Source organism: Scomber scombrus, chromosome 8, assembly GCF_963691925.1.
Source record: "Scomber scombrus chromosome 8, fScoSco1.1, whole genome shotgun sequence".
Classification (NCBI taxonomy): domain Eukaryota; kingdom Metazoa; phylum Chordata; class Actinopteri; order Scombriformes; family Scombridae; genus Scomber; species Scomber scombrus.
In genome coordinates, this window is record NC_084977.1 from 14853647 (window position 1) to 14870596 (window position 16950).

The 16950-nt window shown below is 41.1% G+C and overlaps 1 protein-coding gene across 1 annotated transcript in view; it reads right to left on the minus strand.

Annotated features, from left to right (window-relative positions):
• agbl4 (AGBL carboxypeptidase 4) overlaps positions 1-16950 on the minus strand; it is a 280426-nt gene that overhangs the window by 115569 nt on the left and 147907 nt on the right. The window contains exon 5 of the mRNA XM_062424281.1: positions 2659-2875. Within this exon, the coding sequence (XP_062280265.1) occupies positions 2659-2875 (217 nt within the window). The remainder of the gene's footprint in view (positions 1-2658; positions 2876-16950) is intronic.

The window sequence follows — 16950 nt, forward strand, 5'->3', positions numbered from 1 at the left end:
ATATGAGCTCACCAGTGGAGGCTGGATAGCTGCGATTTTGTTCTGAGGAATACATTACAGAAAACAAATTAGTCAGCAAGATAGAGGGATGCCAGAGCAAATGGCCCTGGCTCTTATTTCCATCCTTATAAGATAACTGTACCCATTAGAAGGTTAAAGCTATTGTGGTGTCCCTGCAAAGACTCTGCCTTGGAAACGGCAGCAATCCGTCTTTAAACTTTGATGCAGCCAGAAAGCTCTCCTCATCCCTTCTCATTCCTTCCCCTCTGACCTGTGTGTGAGTGTGTGTGTGGAGTTGCATATGTGCATGAGATAGAGAGAGGGGGGAGAGGGTAACAGCAAGAGAGGGAGCAGACAGAGAAAGAGATATGAGAGGGTGGGGCTGGGCTGTCTGCCACCCAGGCCCAGAGAACATAAAGAGAAAAATACGGCCATAAAACCTCTCTATGACTATGAATACTAATACTGACTCTGTGAGCCAAACCAAGCGAGTCTGTCCTCTTTCTGTTCCCCACTGTCTCACTCAGAGGGATGATGTGGCTTAAAAATAAAGAGAAAATAGTGTTCTGCACAGAAAGAATTGCATAGTTTAGTATTTACACTATATCATACACAACACAGAAGCAGTACAGATGCAGAGGAAAAAATGTTTTGCAGCAATGGTCCAACAATAGGTCTGTTTTATATTTCAGTAAGCTGTGATGTTGTTGTCCTGTAGGTTGTACAGTGTTATGAATAAATAACAGAAGTGTAAAAACAGACTACTGTTAACTAACATACCACTCAGGAGCTGGTCAGTATATATAAGTTCAAACACGTGAATAGTTAAGCAACACAATACAGTTATTAATTTTATATGGGAAACAAGTGAATGACTTCCCAAAGCTCTGTGGGATTTCATGCAACAAAGGATTGGCGGGTCTGTGTTTTAAAAAAGTGTAAATATAAATAATAAAGAAAAGTGTAAATATATATAGACTGTTGAAGTGCAAACTTAATGCCTTCATTCCACCATGTACAGGTGGGGCACCTGGGTAGTCATGGCAGCAGTGGTGTCCTAAAATCTTATGATTTTACACTTCCAAAATGAACCTCTTGTCATCCATGGTGACAAATATCGTTTGACCGGTTGGCTTCTGACCTGATGCCATCACTTATGCTGTCTCTGACTTCGTGCTCCTGCTCATCTGCTCTGTACAGCTTGACGAGGCTTCCATCAAAAATAATGTGTATGTTTAGCAGATCAGAGCCAAGAGCTGCTTGTGAAATGCACTGTGGTGCATCTCGTAAGATCACACAGCACTGATAGAGTGGCTGCGATCAGCTGTGGTGGCCACATCACAGCCAGGACATGACGCAGATGCGCCCGGTGGAATCAAGCCATAAGTGTACCCTGATGACAAAGAAGAGCGTAGGCCAATGTGTTGGGCCTGAGCCCTGCAGCCCCGGCCCAATTTAACCCCTGCACTCAGGTGCAACTGTTACGTAGCTAACTGCACCAACTGATTAATGTATCTGCTAGCTTGTTAACATATGAGCCGTTTACAGTGAAAAGTGAAAGAGGAATGTGGTTGACACATTTTACCTATAGAGCAATTGATTAAAACAATGTTTAATGAGGACCTAAACTGGAAAGATTACTTTTCACAAAAATAACACTATATAACAAAATTACCAAATAAGGTTGTTGTATAATCAATCGAACAATAAATCAATTTCCTTCTTTATGTATCATTTGTTTCAGTGCTGCAACCTCATTTCCTAAACCACTAGTTTGAATTTAGCTAGCTGTTAATAAGAACACAGAAAAGATAAAAGGATACAAATAACTGGCACAACCTAATCCTGGTTATAGCCTTCAGCGTTCATACACCAAATTGTGTAGAGGATAATTGTGGTTAAATTCCACACAGTACAAATGACCAGAATTAAAACCACAAATACCCAATTTTTTTAATGTCATAATTACTGTAGATCAGATCAGATATTTTATTTATAGTGGTATTACTCTTAGAAACATTTATAACTGCATCATTAACCATTTCCATGACATGGTTTCACATTTCAGAGTCCTATCTGTATGTTATGGTCAGGTGCTCCTTACAAATACCTGTATTTTCATTGCGCCCCCCTTGCAGCAAGCTTTCCTTGACAAATGTTAGGAGGACAGAAGAAAAAGTCGTAATCTCTCAAGCATTTCTAATGAGTTTTTCTCCTACAATTATTTGATAAGAGCAGACAAGACTGGAGGCAGTGTGTATGATACACTAGCTCCTACTACCGAGGTGAGAGCTCTGCTGATTACATACAGAGCCATTTACACATACACGCACGCACGCACACACACAAACACTCACACCCAGAGGCTTACAGTCCATCATCGCAGAGTGCAAGATTCCTAATAATAACATGAGAGGCTGAAGTTATGATCGGCAGGCACACCTAAGTTACCAATCTGGGTGTCCTTATTTTGAACATGCACACACACACACACACACACACACACACACACACACACACACACACACACACACACACACACACACACACACACACACACACACACACACACACACACACACACACACACACTTACAATATCTAACAACCTCAAAACCACAATTCTTTTCTCTCCACCTGTTCCACTTCACAACTCACCACACTGAGTCCCAGTTGCTCCCTCTGCAGGTAGGGCAGGTTTCTGCGCTCCAAGCTGGCCAGGTAGTGCTGCAGTCTGGAGTAGGTGTAGGGGTAACAGTAGGCAAATTGGTATACATCATCTTCTCGGTCAAAGCAGAAGGCAAAGGACATGACATAGTTGCGCCGGTGGTCAGGACAACGGTAATAGTACACATTTTTGGGTGGAAGCCTCTGCCTGCAACAGCAAAAGAGAAACACATTACATTAATATATGAAGAAAGTCCATTAGGTCTGGAAGGTTTACGAATTAAAGATGCTTCAAGTGAAAATGTGAATAATAATGAGAGCACAGTTATTTTGCAAGAGAAGAAAAATGTGTGTAAGGATTGACAAGAAAAAGATGTATAAGTTAGGCAGTGAACTGAGTCATCATAAGACAGAAGTTGCATCAGCCTATAAGTATTCCTTCTTCCAGGGATGTTGAGTTCAGCTGGAAGAACAAAGACTGAAGGAACAACATAGACATCACAGAGTAAAAATTTCTATCTAAAACAAAATATTTTTTGTTTGGTTGAAAAAACAGTCATTGTTAATTTGATTCAGTATCAAAGATCTATAAGATTTATAATTAAAGCCACCAGTGGAAGCTACAGTGAAGGGACCCATTGTTAAATCATGGTTGTACAAACTAAGTATGCCATTCATTTGCTGTTCTTGTTCTTCCTCTTTCTTCTTTGACCCTTGCCCCTTCCTCTTCATCTCTCTTCATGCTTTCCATAAAAACAGACAATCCTGCATTGGCCTGCTGCTTCTATTTGTAATTATACAATTTTCGTTAGGGTTTGTGTCTGTACTGGTGCCAGCTTAGCTTTACATGTTAATCAGCAGCACTTTCCGAGTGAGCACAAGAGATTTTTAATCATGAGGATTTTGACACTATAGTGCTATACGTGATGTTTTCCATGATGTGTAATGTGCATTTTTGCAAAAATCCTTAACAGGTTTGGAGCATGACTGTCATTATCACAATCTGCTCCTTAGTACCTCTGCAGTCACACTCTCTCCTCCCTAACCCTCTGCATTACTCTCCATCTCTGTCTCAAACCCCTGCTCATTTGTCCAAAGCCACGTTCTTTCTTCCAACTCCCCAAAGCTGCCATCCTTCAGCTGTCCACCAGATGCCCTCGGACTTTCCCGCCTTTCCTCATCTGCACACCTGCTTGTACTCATCAGTCCTGCAGTTATCTGTCCTACTCCGCCCACTTCTCACCTGCAACTTCCCTCATCAGACACTTGCTACTTATACTGGTCCATTTCCATTGTTATCTGCCAGATTGTTTAGTTGCGATGCTTGATGTCTGTTATCCATTGTTTGTAACCTGAAAATCTGCATCCTTCCTGTTTTTGACCTTCTGTCTGAATATTGGACTTTGGATTCTTGCCTGCCCTATTCTTGATACTTGGCTGTTTTTGTACTGTTTCCCCGGTCTTGACTCTAACCTAGCACACTTCTTCTGTAAGCCTGTGTATCTCAAGTTTGTTATTAAATCCCTGAACTGTATCAGTCTGTGTCAGTGATGTGCATTTAGGTCCTTCCCTGTATTCCTGTTACCCTGCTTGCACCAGCCATGACAGTCATGATTTATTCATCATATCTCAAGTTGTAGAATAAGTGTGTGTGCAATTTAGAAAAAAATAAATAGGTTGGAGTAGCATCTTATGTATACTGGTGAGTCTTGTGTTAGCAGTTTGCTGTGTTGAGTGTTGTACAGTGTTAAAATGTGCTGTATGTTTAGTTCTGTGTCTTGTGTCATCGTGTGTGGTTGTGTACTTAACTGAATTGTGTGCTGGCGTGTTATATGTTGCATGCTGGGCCCAGGGCTAAATAAAGCTGACTGCTCTTTGCACCTCACGGCTGACCGATGGGTTACAGGACGGTACTGCTGCCGTCCACAGAACTTCTCTGCTTACTCAACATGTTTTCTTTTCACACTCTTCATCTGTCTGTCTTTGTCTTCCTCTCTTTCTCTTTTTACCCCTCACCACTGAGACATGGTGAGCAGGATGTAGTGTGAATGCAAGTGACTTTGTTTGCCTCCTTTCTCTCCTCCTCTTTCTCCACCTCTCCTTTTTCCTGTCTTTCTCCAAATCTTTCTTGTCTTGTCCTGTCACTCACTGACTCTGCCTTGACAGTTTACGTGAAGGATACCACGCGTGGGGAACAACAGTGCTGCCAAAGGAGCTCTGGCAGACGCTCTGAGAGAAGAGGATAAAAGGAGGAAGAAGATGAGGACGATGAGTGATTGGTGGGTTTGGGGTGTTTGGAGCAGGGAGAAAGGTGGAATAAGGAGATAAGGAGAAGATGAGAGAGCAGGGCGATGGCAGATCTGGGCCTGATACGGAGATATACGGGAAGGGGTGGCAGCTAGCAGCGTAGCGGCTGTGTGATGGCAGGGCTGGCTAGTGAGCTAGCGTCTCTGCCAAAAGATCAGATGAAGATGCTATCGCCGCTGTGATAGGAACAGGACCTGATAATCAACAAACAGGACAGACTGCGCTAACTCTACAGAGTCAACTTCTCTGTCTGACTCAGCCCTGAAAAGGGAAGACAGGAAGGAGACATACATGAGTTTTTACTTGCTCAGTGTTGCTGTGTTTGCTCAGATGCGTAAATACATCATGGACTTGCATAGAAATGCATGGTGAACACACTTGCATGCATTTTCAAACACTTGAAGATGTCCCTGCAGGTACGTAGTAAAACAAAAAGCTAAATCACTGGGTGTCTCTCACACAGAGGGGAAGAAAGAAGAGAAAGGAGGGGCTGATTATTCCTTCAGAGGAGGAGAAAGGAGAATGTATCTGCATGTGGCTATCTCAGCAGAATACTAATGCAGCTAGTGGCTAGCAATACCACACCCAGCCTGCCCACAAAAGCCAGCCGACGAGCCCCATCTTCCAACCTGCAGAGCTGGTCAAAGCCAGAGAAGAAAAGAACTAATTTTGGAAAAAATGAGAGCAAATTCATTTACTTTTCCCCCAGTGGAGCCCTGATATTATTCCTAAGAAATGTACTCTGTGGCGGTCATGGGTTTGAAGTAGAGCATACTGTGACTAAAACTGACCGGCAAGGTAAAAATACATCTCCACATGACACACTCACAGACGCATGTAAACACATACAACCCCCCCAAACACACACACCGGTGCATTACGCGGGTACCAGACCTCCAATGTGCAGGTTAATTAAAATAAGATGACACCTCAACTCTTTACATATTACCCTGTTTGGCTCTGCCCATCCATGAAATCCCACTTCTCTCTGTTTCTCCTTTTCCTTCTCTCAACTGGGCAGTGTGTGACCTTGCCGGAGACTGGAAAAGTCCTGGCTATTGATTTTAATTACGGCTGCCTGTCCCATCACAGCATTATAGTTATAGGCCGGAGAAAAGAGCTCTGTGACTTAATATGGAAAGAGACTGCCTTGAAGGCCCGGACTACAAGCTAAGGAAAGAGCTGTGCTGTTTTGAACACCACAGTCACGCACACAAATGTAAAAATGCACAAAATCCTCGGCACATGCACACTAATGCACACAGTCCCTTTGGTTTTTATCTAAGCAGTGGCTGCTCCTGCTCGGCAGCTGGCAATTTGTTTTATCTAAATGGTGCCTCCCTGTGCCTCTCCCCTGCCCATCTCTTGACGTGGTACAGTGCTGTCGTTCCCAAACAGAATTATCACTGCGTGGGATGAGAAAAAAAATGGAGAAGCTTCCCCCAGATGATAACGCACTCACACATGGTTTTACAATTCAGTGATTACAGAAACACAGAAACACACACACACACACAAACAGGAATATGCAAAGAGTCCCACACTCAAACAGCGCAGCAAATTCATACCAAATGTGAGCGACATCAAGGTCATTCCTTTGACAGTGAGCCGTGGGACAAGTTAACTTCCAGAGCGTCTCATCACAGCCTTAAAGAATAAAGAGAAAGACGCAGAGCAAAGAGAAACAGAGAGACTGAAATACTAGACAAAAGCAGAGCGAGGCTGACAAACAGAGAAAGAGACAAGTAAAGAGACAAAGTCAAAAGAGAAAAGGACGACAAAAAAAAAAGACAGGAGAGAATGAAAAAGGAGAGAGTGTCATAGAGCTAGCAGGCAGCCTTTAGCGAGGTGTCACTTTGCTTGCCTGGGCTTTTCTACTTCTGAACCATTGGTAGCTACAAACTCCCGCTCTGATTTTGATGGCGCCGGCGTCGCTCTGAAGTTTCGAGATGAAGGCTTATAAATTGGTAGCTTTCATACAGGCGACATCTTGTCTATATTTTCAAATCAATCAAGCGTAGAGGACACGCCAATCACAGCTGCTCTGAGCACTCTCACAGACAAAGGCAAAAAACAGGACAAGACAAACCTCACTAGGCCTGGACGGTGATGCACACACACGCACGCTCATCCACTCCCTTTTATTTTCCATCTTACTGTTGTCTCTTTCAGATTGTCAAATGCTCATCCTGTCAACTGTTAGGAAGGTTAAATGTCTTCCAATAAGCCCGTACAGCTGTCAAGCTCCACAGATCCCTACCAGCTCATTTAAGGCAAATAGTTAGTCCGTTTGGCAAACATTTCACACTGAATGACATATTTCTTTACTCCCTCGACGTTGCTGCACCAATAATTGAAGAGGCGATCATTCTTGGCACTCTAAAGTGATGCCAGATGTTAGATTGGCTTATTGTTTTTAAACGTGGCCTGTGTTCTTGTTTTGCATACTAAGTCAAGCAGAAAACAATCTCCAAATCATCTAAGGAGTGTCAAATGTGTGGGTATGTATATTCATGTGTGAGGAAGTCGGTATGTGCGTGTGTGTGTGTGTGTGTGTTTGTGTGTGTGTAAACATAACAGCATATATATCCTTGAAGCATCCATCTTTTTGGGGGGATGCAAATCAAGTTGCAACAAAGCTTTCTGGAGACACTGTTACTAGGCAACCTGTGCATGTTTTAAAATTTGGCTGGCCTGCTGTATATTGTACGAGGTGGCACAGTTTATGTAGTAGTAGTAGTGCCCAACATAAGAAAACAAATCATCCCAATAAGTTAAGTTGAAGGGTTATCTAGCTCCGCCTTTTCCTGCCGGCTAAAGCAATCCCACTTTAAAAGTTGTAAGTAGTAGCAGTAGCAAAAAGTTTTCCCTAACAAAAAGTGATACAGGAATCACAATGCAGGCACAATTAAAAAAAATCAAGAAATGTTAATACCAGGTATAAATGCAAAGACCCATATATCAGATGTTATTATCCAGATAACTTATCTAGGTACACATCACATGTTAATCCCAGGTGTAAATGGGGCCTTGTTGTAACATTCATTAGTTGAATCACTATGTGTGTGTGTGTGTGTGTGTGTGTGTGTGTGTGTGTGTGTGTGTGTGTGTGTGTGTGTGTGTGTGTGTGTGTGTGTGTGTGTGTGTGTGTGTGTGTGTTTGTGTGTTTGTGTAGGTATAAAGTGGAGAACATGCACATTACAACTGGGGCTGATAATGTAAAATAGCTGACATTAATGCTACTGGTGAGGTCTTCTGGCTAGTAGCTGTAAGATTTTGCAGGAAGAAATAAGACTTGTGAATTATGGACTTTCCTGTAACAAGAGAGCTGAGAGTTGCACACCTGTGGAGTCAACAGGTTGTTAGCAGCGTTCTCAGGTCAGAAACAGCCCTCTGATGAGGCTGAAACATGACAGAAGAAGACACTCTCACCTAATGGCTGCATCAAAACACCCAGGAGGTGTAATTCTATTTTATGGCCTTTTCCACTGCTTCCTGTAAAAAAACCCTCTGATGTTTGCTTTAGTATTAACATATTGATTATTGGTTAATTTAATTAGTTAATTAGTTTGTTTCCCTAATCCCAGGGATGTCAGCTTTTAGAAGGGAATTTCAAGGTGAGTTACCCAAATCAAGTCGGTCAAGAAACAGATCATGCACACACAGTTCAGATTATGCAGCTGACATAAAATATGATGTTATTTCCATAAAATTGTGAAAGCAGTCATAAATCTCAGAGTCTCATCTAAATAAAACATGATTTGCTGGTTATAGGAGTAACCACGTTTGTTCCTCTGATATGTTTAATACAGAGGGAGTGGTTGTATGTAAGTATGTCTGGTTGTTTGTTTTTATCTGTGCATGTCTGTTTGGCAGTGTGTTTATTTGCCCTTGTGTATAACAATTCATGCCTGCCAGTAATTCATGTATTCATGTCACTTTCTCCCCATATCTTCTTCCACTTCCCAGTCTAAATTATTGTCTAGTTAAATAATAAAAACCTTACTGCTTCATTCTTTTGATTGAATTTCTTAAACTTTATGGTGCTTTTCTTTTGAATAAATCATCACAAGGATACTGTCAGGGCTGTTTAAATCTGATCCATACACTATTCTTTGTCGTGTCGGTGAAACACCACTGTTGCACTCACTGTTGCACTCACTGCTCAGAATTAGAAAGGAAACAAAATTATTATGTAAATGTCAGTAATATAAATATGAATGTGTGCACACGCCAATACCTCTATCACAAAATCTGATAGAAATGCTGCCTTCATAGGATACTTTTATCATCCCGAAGGTGGCATTTAGTGATAAAAATACTGGAGGATTTACAACAGCTGGTCCAACTCATGTTATGAGGAAATATATATAAAGAATATAATTTTTTTCATTTCATTCTTTCTGTTTTTATTTGAATGTTGTTGTCATTAAGTCTCCAATGCAGTGATTTGTCATCTTGAAACTGCTGAATGGTTTCCTGATATCTGATTTAAGAAGCTCCTGGGGGTGTTTTAATCGCAACCACACAAAAAATGTGCAGGCAAATAAGCTGAACTTAAACTGAGATCTTCAGGTTTTTTTCAAATTTATTTTCAACAAAGAGGAATAGTGTATGGCTTCACTACTGAGCAGTGTGACAGTGCCTGGATGGAGCAGTAGAGGGCTACACTTTTTAAAGAATGGTGAACTGTTGAGTGATGAAAGTAAACAATTGAAAGACAGAGTGACAGAGTTGTGTATTTCCAGCTTTAACACTACAGCGCACAAGTCAGTCAGATGAGTCTCTATTCCATAACCGACCGTAGAGAAAAAGAATTGTTACTCTTGAGAGGAGAAACATCTGCTGAAATATGCAGCTTAAGCTGTATAAGTAAACAAGTATTAGACATACAAACCTACAGTATCTGATAGTTAAGGGATACATCATGTCTTTATAGTAGAGTCATTCCAATCCAACAGTATGTTTTGGCCAGTTACAGGACAACAGAGTCAATAAAGGAAAAGAATACACATAGTGGATTTTGGCTTCCACGCAGCTTTATTTGGCTGAAAAAAAACAACACGTCAACAGACAAATGGTTAACATGACAAAGAGGAAAGTATATATAGACTAATGATGTCACTGTATGGAATAAACAATGAACTGTATCTTGAATCATATGCAATGACGTCTGCATGATGTAACCAATTTGGTGCCTATATAAACGTTGTTTTTTGCCTTATGTTTACCATTTGTCTGATGAAGAGTTGCCTACGAAACTTCTTTTTTTTCCAGTCAAAGTCTTTTGGGAGCTAAACAAATTTTTTTTTCATTCATGATCTCTTTAACTTCAACATGGAAAAATCATAAAATGCCACTATAAAAATCCTTAAAAAAAAAAGTGGTAGTTTGATGTCATCACTCAGTCTTTTTTCACAGAGACACTAACTGGACTGCACTGTAAGCTTTTCCAAAGTGAATCCTCAATTGCAGTAAAAAAGTAAAACATGCCCCGCATGTATCCCAGAGGGGTCTCAACTAGATTGAGCATGCTGGGCCTGCTAGTAGCTAGCTCCCCTGCGTCTAGTGGGGCAGCAGGGCAATTAGCAGAAAGCAGATGATCACTGTGCCCTCGCCACTGTGGCGCCACTGGTCCCCTATGGGGCAACAGGGCAGGTGCACATTCGTCTGGAATAATGGGGGTACAGAGAAAATGCACGCAAGCAACCATAGAAAAAAACAGAAATCACACATACACGCCTAATAAAATGATGATGTCAGTGTTAGGCCCCTGTGGTGTGTGTAAGCCAGTGGGAGTGGCCTTGAGTGTTTGAGAGAGGAGAGAGAAGAGACCGTTCGCCTATAATTGTGTGATACAGCATTTCCCAGAGTGCAACATTATACTCCCATCACATTATCTGTGTGCATGGAAGTGTATGTGCAACTGTGGACCAAATAGACAGACTGGCGCCAGACTTAAGTCATAATAATAATGTTCCAAGAGACCAGACACAAGCACAGACTGAGACAACACAGACACACACACAGACCCCACAAGCGTATATGATGTGCATGTGTGTAGAGTATGCATACATGTATAGTATGTTTTGCACAGTAGGATGTTCTGTTTGTAAGAATAGACAATATAATAGTTATGGTCTTTATTTGTCTGTCTTTCTTTCTTGTTTCTCTTTCTGTCTCTTTCTTTCTCTTTCTTTCTTGTTTCTTTTTTTGTGGTATCTGTAAAATAGCTTACTGTAAGCAAATGCACATTGAAATTGTCCATTTCAATGTGAATCATACCACAAAATACAACCAACTTTCCTATTGTCCTATAACCGTACTGTTTCAATAATACAGGTACAGTACATGATCCACTTTATCAAACAATATCATCACTGTATATATGACTAATAATGTGCGTGGATGAGAGAATACCCTCTGATCTCACTGTATCTGACTCTCACAGTAAGTCAAGTCAGTAACAGTGGTGACAGAAGTGATCTCAGATCAAGCATCCCCGGCTCCTGTATTTTTTGCACATGTGTGTGTGTGTGTGTGTGTGTGTGTGTGTGTGTGTGTGTGTGTGTGTGTGTGTGTGAGTGGAGTAAGGTCACACAGAATGATGAGATCATACTCTCTGGAATTTAACTCAGTGGAAGGCAATGCAACACACATGACACATTCTGAAATCACTTTTTATTAAATTCCACATAGAGATGAGCTCACCTCCTATTGATCAGATGACTTGCTGTTGTGGAAGAAGAACAGCTTGAATAACACACTGACTAGAAAAGTAGAAGATGAATAATCCTCGAATCACAATAGCTTTGCTGATTTGGCAATAATGTCTCATTTACCTTTGGCTTCAAACTAAGCTAACATATCACAAGGGTCCTGTCATGTTATTATGTATCTATATTTTATGATAAAGTAGGTTAATCTAAACATCTGATTTATTATATACTGAATTATTAACTAGGTGAAAAGTGACTAATTGAAGGATCCACCCACCCCGATATTTCTATACCCCATCCCATCCCCTCCTTTTTTTGTTTTTTTTTGTTACCCATTTCTTTTTTATTATTTTTAATTCATTTGTTTCTTATTTTATTAGTTAAAGTATGTATGCATATCTTTAATTTATTTAAAAAAAATGTTTTTAAAGTGTAAAATGTGCAATGAAATGTGGGAAAAATGTGAGTTTTGTGTTTATGTGATGGAGAAATCATTGCAATAAAGTATTTTAAAAAAAGATTTATTTATTTTGAGTTGAGGGGTTTATGAACTTGAAAAAAAAATCTTCACAAAGGAATAAATCATCACATCAGTCAGACTGTGAAAAGTACTTTATATACATCTTCCTTCTGTACAACTGCTGCTGTGGAATAGTGAACACTACAATGTTCTTCAATTCTGCAATTCAAGTTAGTACTTGAACCATGTATGCATGGGGATCTAGTTGAGGTCTTGACTGAATTCACTGTATTTCAACTGCAAATCTCCAAAAATAAACTGAAAATAGTCCATCACTGTTCTTTGAGTTAGCTATTGTCTTAATTGCTAAATCTAAGTGTCACTTAAATTTGAAATTATGACAGATGTTGATTAAAGCTTAAGCTGTAAACAGCAAATGTTTGGTATGTTTACTTCATTATTATGGGTATGAAAGCTACAGTCATCAACACATTTTCAGTAGAAGGCCTGATTGATTGATCAACACATGACTTAACTCCCGAGGCCACAGTAGTGACCCCATGCCACACTCCCTCGTAGCGTGATCAGCACACAAACCCCATGTTGTGTCTGTCACAAGATCAGTGGAATTGTACTCATCTGAAATCTTTATCTATCCCTCTTCCCCCTCCCTCCTCCTTCCACCCTGCCTCTGTGTCCCTCTCTCCCTCTCCATCTTCCCCGAGGGCCCGGCTGGCCTTGGCACAAAGATGCCAGCCTGTCTGCCTGCATTTCCCTTGGCACGACGGTGGCAGCTGGGGGCCTGGCTGCCCTGTCTGCTTCCATACTCCCCAGTATATCACATGCACACACACACAAACTCACATACTGCGTTCACAGCTTGCAGCCAGACTGGTGTCACCATGTGTGTGCCAGGGGTAGCAGCACCCACAGGAGGGGAGGGCTGGAGGAAGGGAGGGAGGAGAAGGAACAGGGTGGGGTGGAAGTGGGGGGATTGTAGATGGGCGCTTGGGCTCTCAGACAGCCAGATGCTTCCAATTAACTTCTCCGGCCGCCACAGGGCTATAGGGGGAGAGTCTGGCACCTGTACCATCCAACTCCCCCCAAAAATACACACACACACGCACATTTTTGCAGCTGATGGGAGCAGTGGCATTGTGTGTGGGAAATGAGGGTCACATGGCGCCTCAGAGCTTGGAAGACAAACACACACACACACACACACACACACACACACACACACACACACACACACACACACACACACACACACACACACACAGACACCTGTATTACTGTAACTGTTGAACTCGTCTGACCTTTGCCTAAGTAATCTCTTCTCTTCTCACCTTGAATCTCAACAGGTGGGCTGAAGCTCGGGTCAGTTTACAGTGTGCACTGACACACATGTCTGCAAACACAGAGACAGCTTTGCAGGAGTGACCGCAACCTCCTCTATGTGAATATGACCCTTGGATAAAAGCTTTTCTTTTCACACTCATTCACATATAGATATGTATATATCTATATGTGTGTGTATGTATGTATGTATATATGTATGTGTATGTGTGTGTGTGTGTGTGTGTGTGTGTGTGTGTGTGTGTGTGTGTGTGTGTGTGTGTGTGTGTGTGTGTGTGTGTGTGTGTGTGTGTGTCTGTGCGTGCATGCGTGCGTGCATGCGTGCGTGCTGTCATGCCGTGTTGGTGATCATACTAGACAGAAGGAATTACAGGCTATTATAGAAGAGAGCCTGTGGCTGCAGCAGCCAGAGCTGCACTGCCCTTAAAGGCTTACGGTTCTCCAAAAGCCAGCCTATTATTGCAACCACACCACACAGCTGCCTGCGGAATGTCAAAGATATAAATACAGAAAACAAGCATGAATCCACACTATGATATAGTACTTGTATTTTATAGTTTCATTTGAAAACAAAGGACTGCCCATTTTGAAGAAAAAAACAAAAAACAGGCGTGGCCTTACAGGATAAGAGACTGCCATTCAGGCCTTAAATGAGAAAACTGAATTTTTTTTGTTATTGTCAACAAATCACATGTCAAAAATATATTGATTCTACTCACATACACCATCCTGCTACTGTAAGTACCTACACACAGTGCCTGGCTGCTTATTAAATAATTTATCCTTTTTAAGGACAGTATACTGTACATATTTATGACCACTTTTTACAAATTTACATCCTCAGTAGGAACCAAAGGCCTTAGGGCTGAGTGCCACAGGCAGTGTAGTAAAGTTTAATAGTTCTGAGAAATGGACTAACACACTGCTTGTTTTGGTTTAGTTTTCATGGCATGTGTTTACAACAACAAAATATAGACTATAAGCAGCCATATCCTTTAAATCAAATGCAATCCAATTAAACAAGTCAATAAACTATGGATCTCTGGAATAGTCTCAAAAAATATCTTAAGCTCTACAAATGTAGGATTTATAGCAGTTATACAATACTTGATTATAGTTTAGATTGTAGAGTTCTATACACCTGCTGTACATTTCAACCATCTAGTATAATAATTATGAGCAATAATCATGATAATAAAACATGTTGTACTTGTATGTCTTCATGTGTACAGATAACACTGAACTACGGTGTTACACCTAGTTTCATACACCTTCCTGTTGCCAAATACAAAATGCTTTCCTTGGCAGGGAAGCTGTGGCTTCAAATCAAAGTCATGTTGACGCTATTGAAAAACTATTGAATGACAAAAAACATAATGGCATTAGGCTAATAAAAGTAGTTACAGTTTCGCAGATAGTATCAATACTCATATTTTCCTCTGTGGCAGCAACGTCTGAGTTAATTTTATTTAGTGTGTGCCAAAGAACAGGAAACGTCTGCTTGTCTTATCTGATTTGAATGAAGACATGATGAGTACTTATTGCCATTATATCTGAGCAGAATGTGTCACAGATAATGTAGCTCTGCAATGCACTATCATAACATTTAATCTCAAAAGAACAGGATATGGTGATCACTGAATGAGCAACATACCTCACATGGCTCCGGAGTGTCTGCACTCTCAGAAAATCATTTACTTTCACAAAGTTAATTCTATAAAGTTCAATATCTGCCATGGATGCATTAACAAATAACAACAACTCTTGAAACACAAAAGTGAGGATGAAAGTATGGCTGCAGATTGGGAAGAGGATGGATGTGTAGCATAGTCCAAGACACTTGTCAATACGGGGTTCACAATCTGACAGAAGATACATATTCTGTTCATCAAAGCATTTCTGCAAGAAGTCGATTTCACACGGCCACAACTTTGCATTTGTCACTAAAGCAGTCATTTGTTTAGATAGGTTGTTTAAGTTATGTTACCAAATAACAAATTAAAACAGTAACAACAGCCTCAATGCACACACACACACACACACACACACACACACACACACACACACACACACACACACACACACACACACACACACACACACACACACACACACAGGGCCTTGTCCATCAGATGAGCCTGTTCCCTCGCTGTTCTGAGTGACAGATGACTTGTCAGAGGACTAAACGGGAGAATATTTTACTGCAGATTGAAAGAGGAGGAAAAGGAGAGATGGGGAATAGAGAAAAAAAGGAGAGAAATTGCTCCATTACACCAGAGAGGTAAATCATTCGCTGTGCTGGAGATCACAGAATGGCATTTACATCTACACACATGTTCACACGGGCACATTTATGAACATGATTAACCCTGTCTCTGTCTGTGCTCTCTCTCTGTGTCACATATAAGCCTAAGTACTAACACACGCATGCACTTACACACACACACACACACACACACACACACACACACACACACACACACACACACACACACACACACACACACACACACACACACACACACACACACACACACACACACACACACACACACACAGATCATCAGAATCCAGCCATGAGAAAAGTTGAGAGGCTGGATCAATGTTGGGCTCTGGTGATTAGCCTTAATTGAGGAAAAAGAGCTATGGGAACAAAGACACATTATGACCTTTTCCCTGTCTGCACACGCAGCGCGCTAATAAGACACATTCACATAATATCAAACTGACCAGAATTGTCTAACTACATCAAAAGCACCTTCTCCTAGGAACAGTATGCAAATGGATGGCACAGAGAGAAAAACAAACCCTGCAGATAATTGACTAGCCTTGCCATGTTTTTGTGTGTGAATGGCAATTTTCACTCTCCTGTCAAGTGCATGCTGATTATTCTATCAGACAAAAAGAGGTCAGCGTGCGATGAAAAGATTGGCAGTGTTTCACATCCTGGTGCTGTGGAATGGCCTGTCTCTCTTCTGTCTCTCAGGCTCTCTTATTTCTTTCTCTTCCTTCATCTTCTCTCTCTCTCTCTCTCTCTCTGTGTGTCAGTTTCTGACTGAGTCAAATACCACTTGTCAGGAGAGCGCTGTTTGGACTGACATTAGATAAGAACAGACCATCTAGACAGTTATATGTATTCCTCACTTCTGTTCGACTGGGGAAGACTGTGATGTACCAGTAATGCGTGGACCAGAAGCAATAATAATACTGAGGCATGTATCCTGGAATGACAGAACTACAATAAAGACCAAACAGATGGATCATTTTTAACTGAAAGCTGATATTATCTTAATGCAGATATATTAGTATCTGTTTGGATGTCTGATAAGTGACAAGAAATTACATCAGAGAATTTTTTAGAGATCATTTAGAATACATAGTTTGTCCAACAGAGAGCACAAAAACGTTGATTTTTCAACTGTAAAATGTCCCACTTCC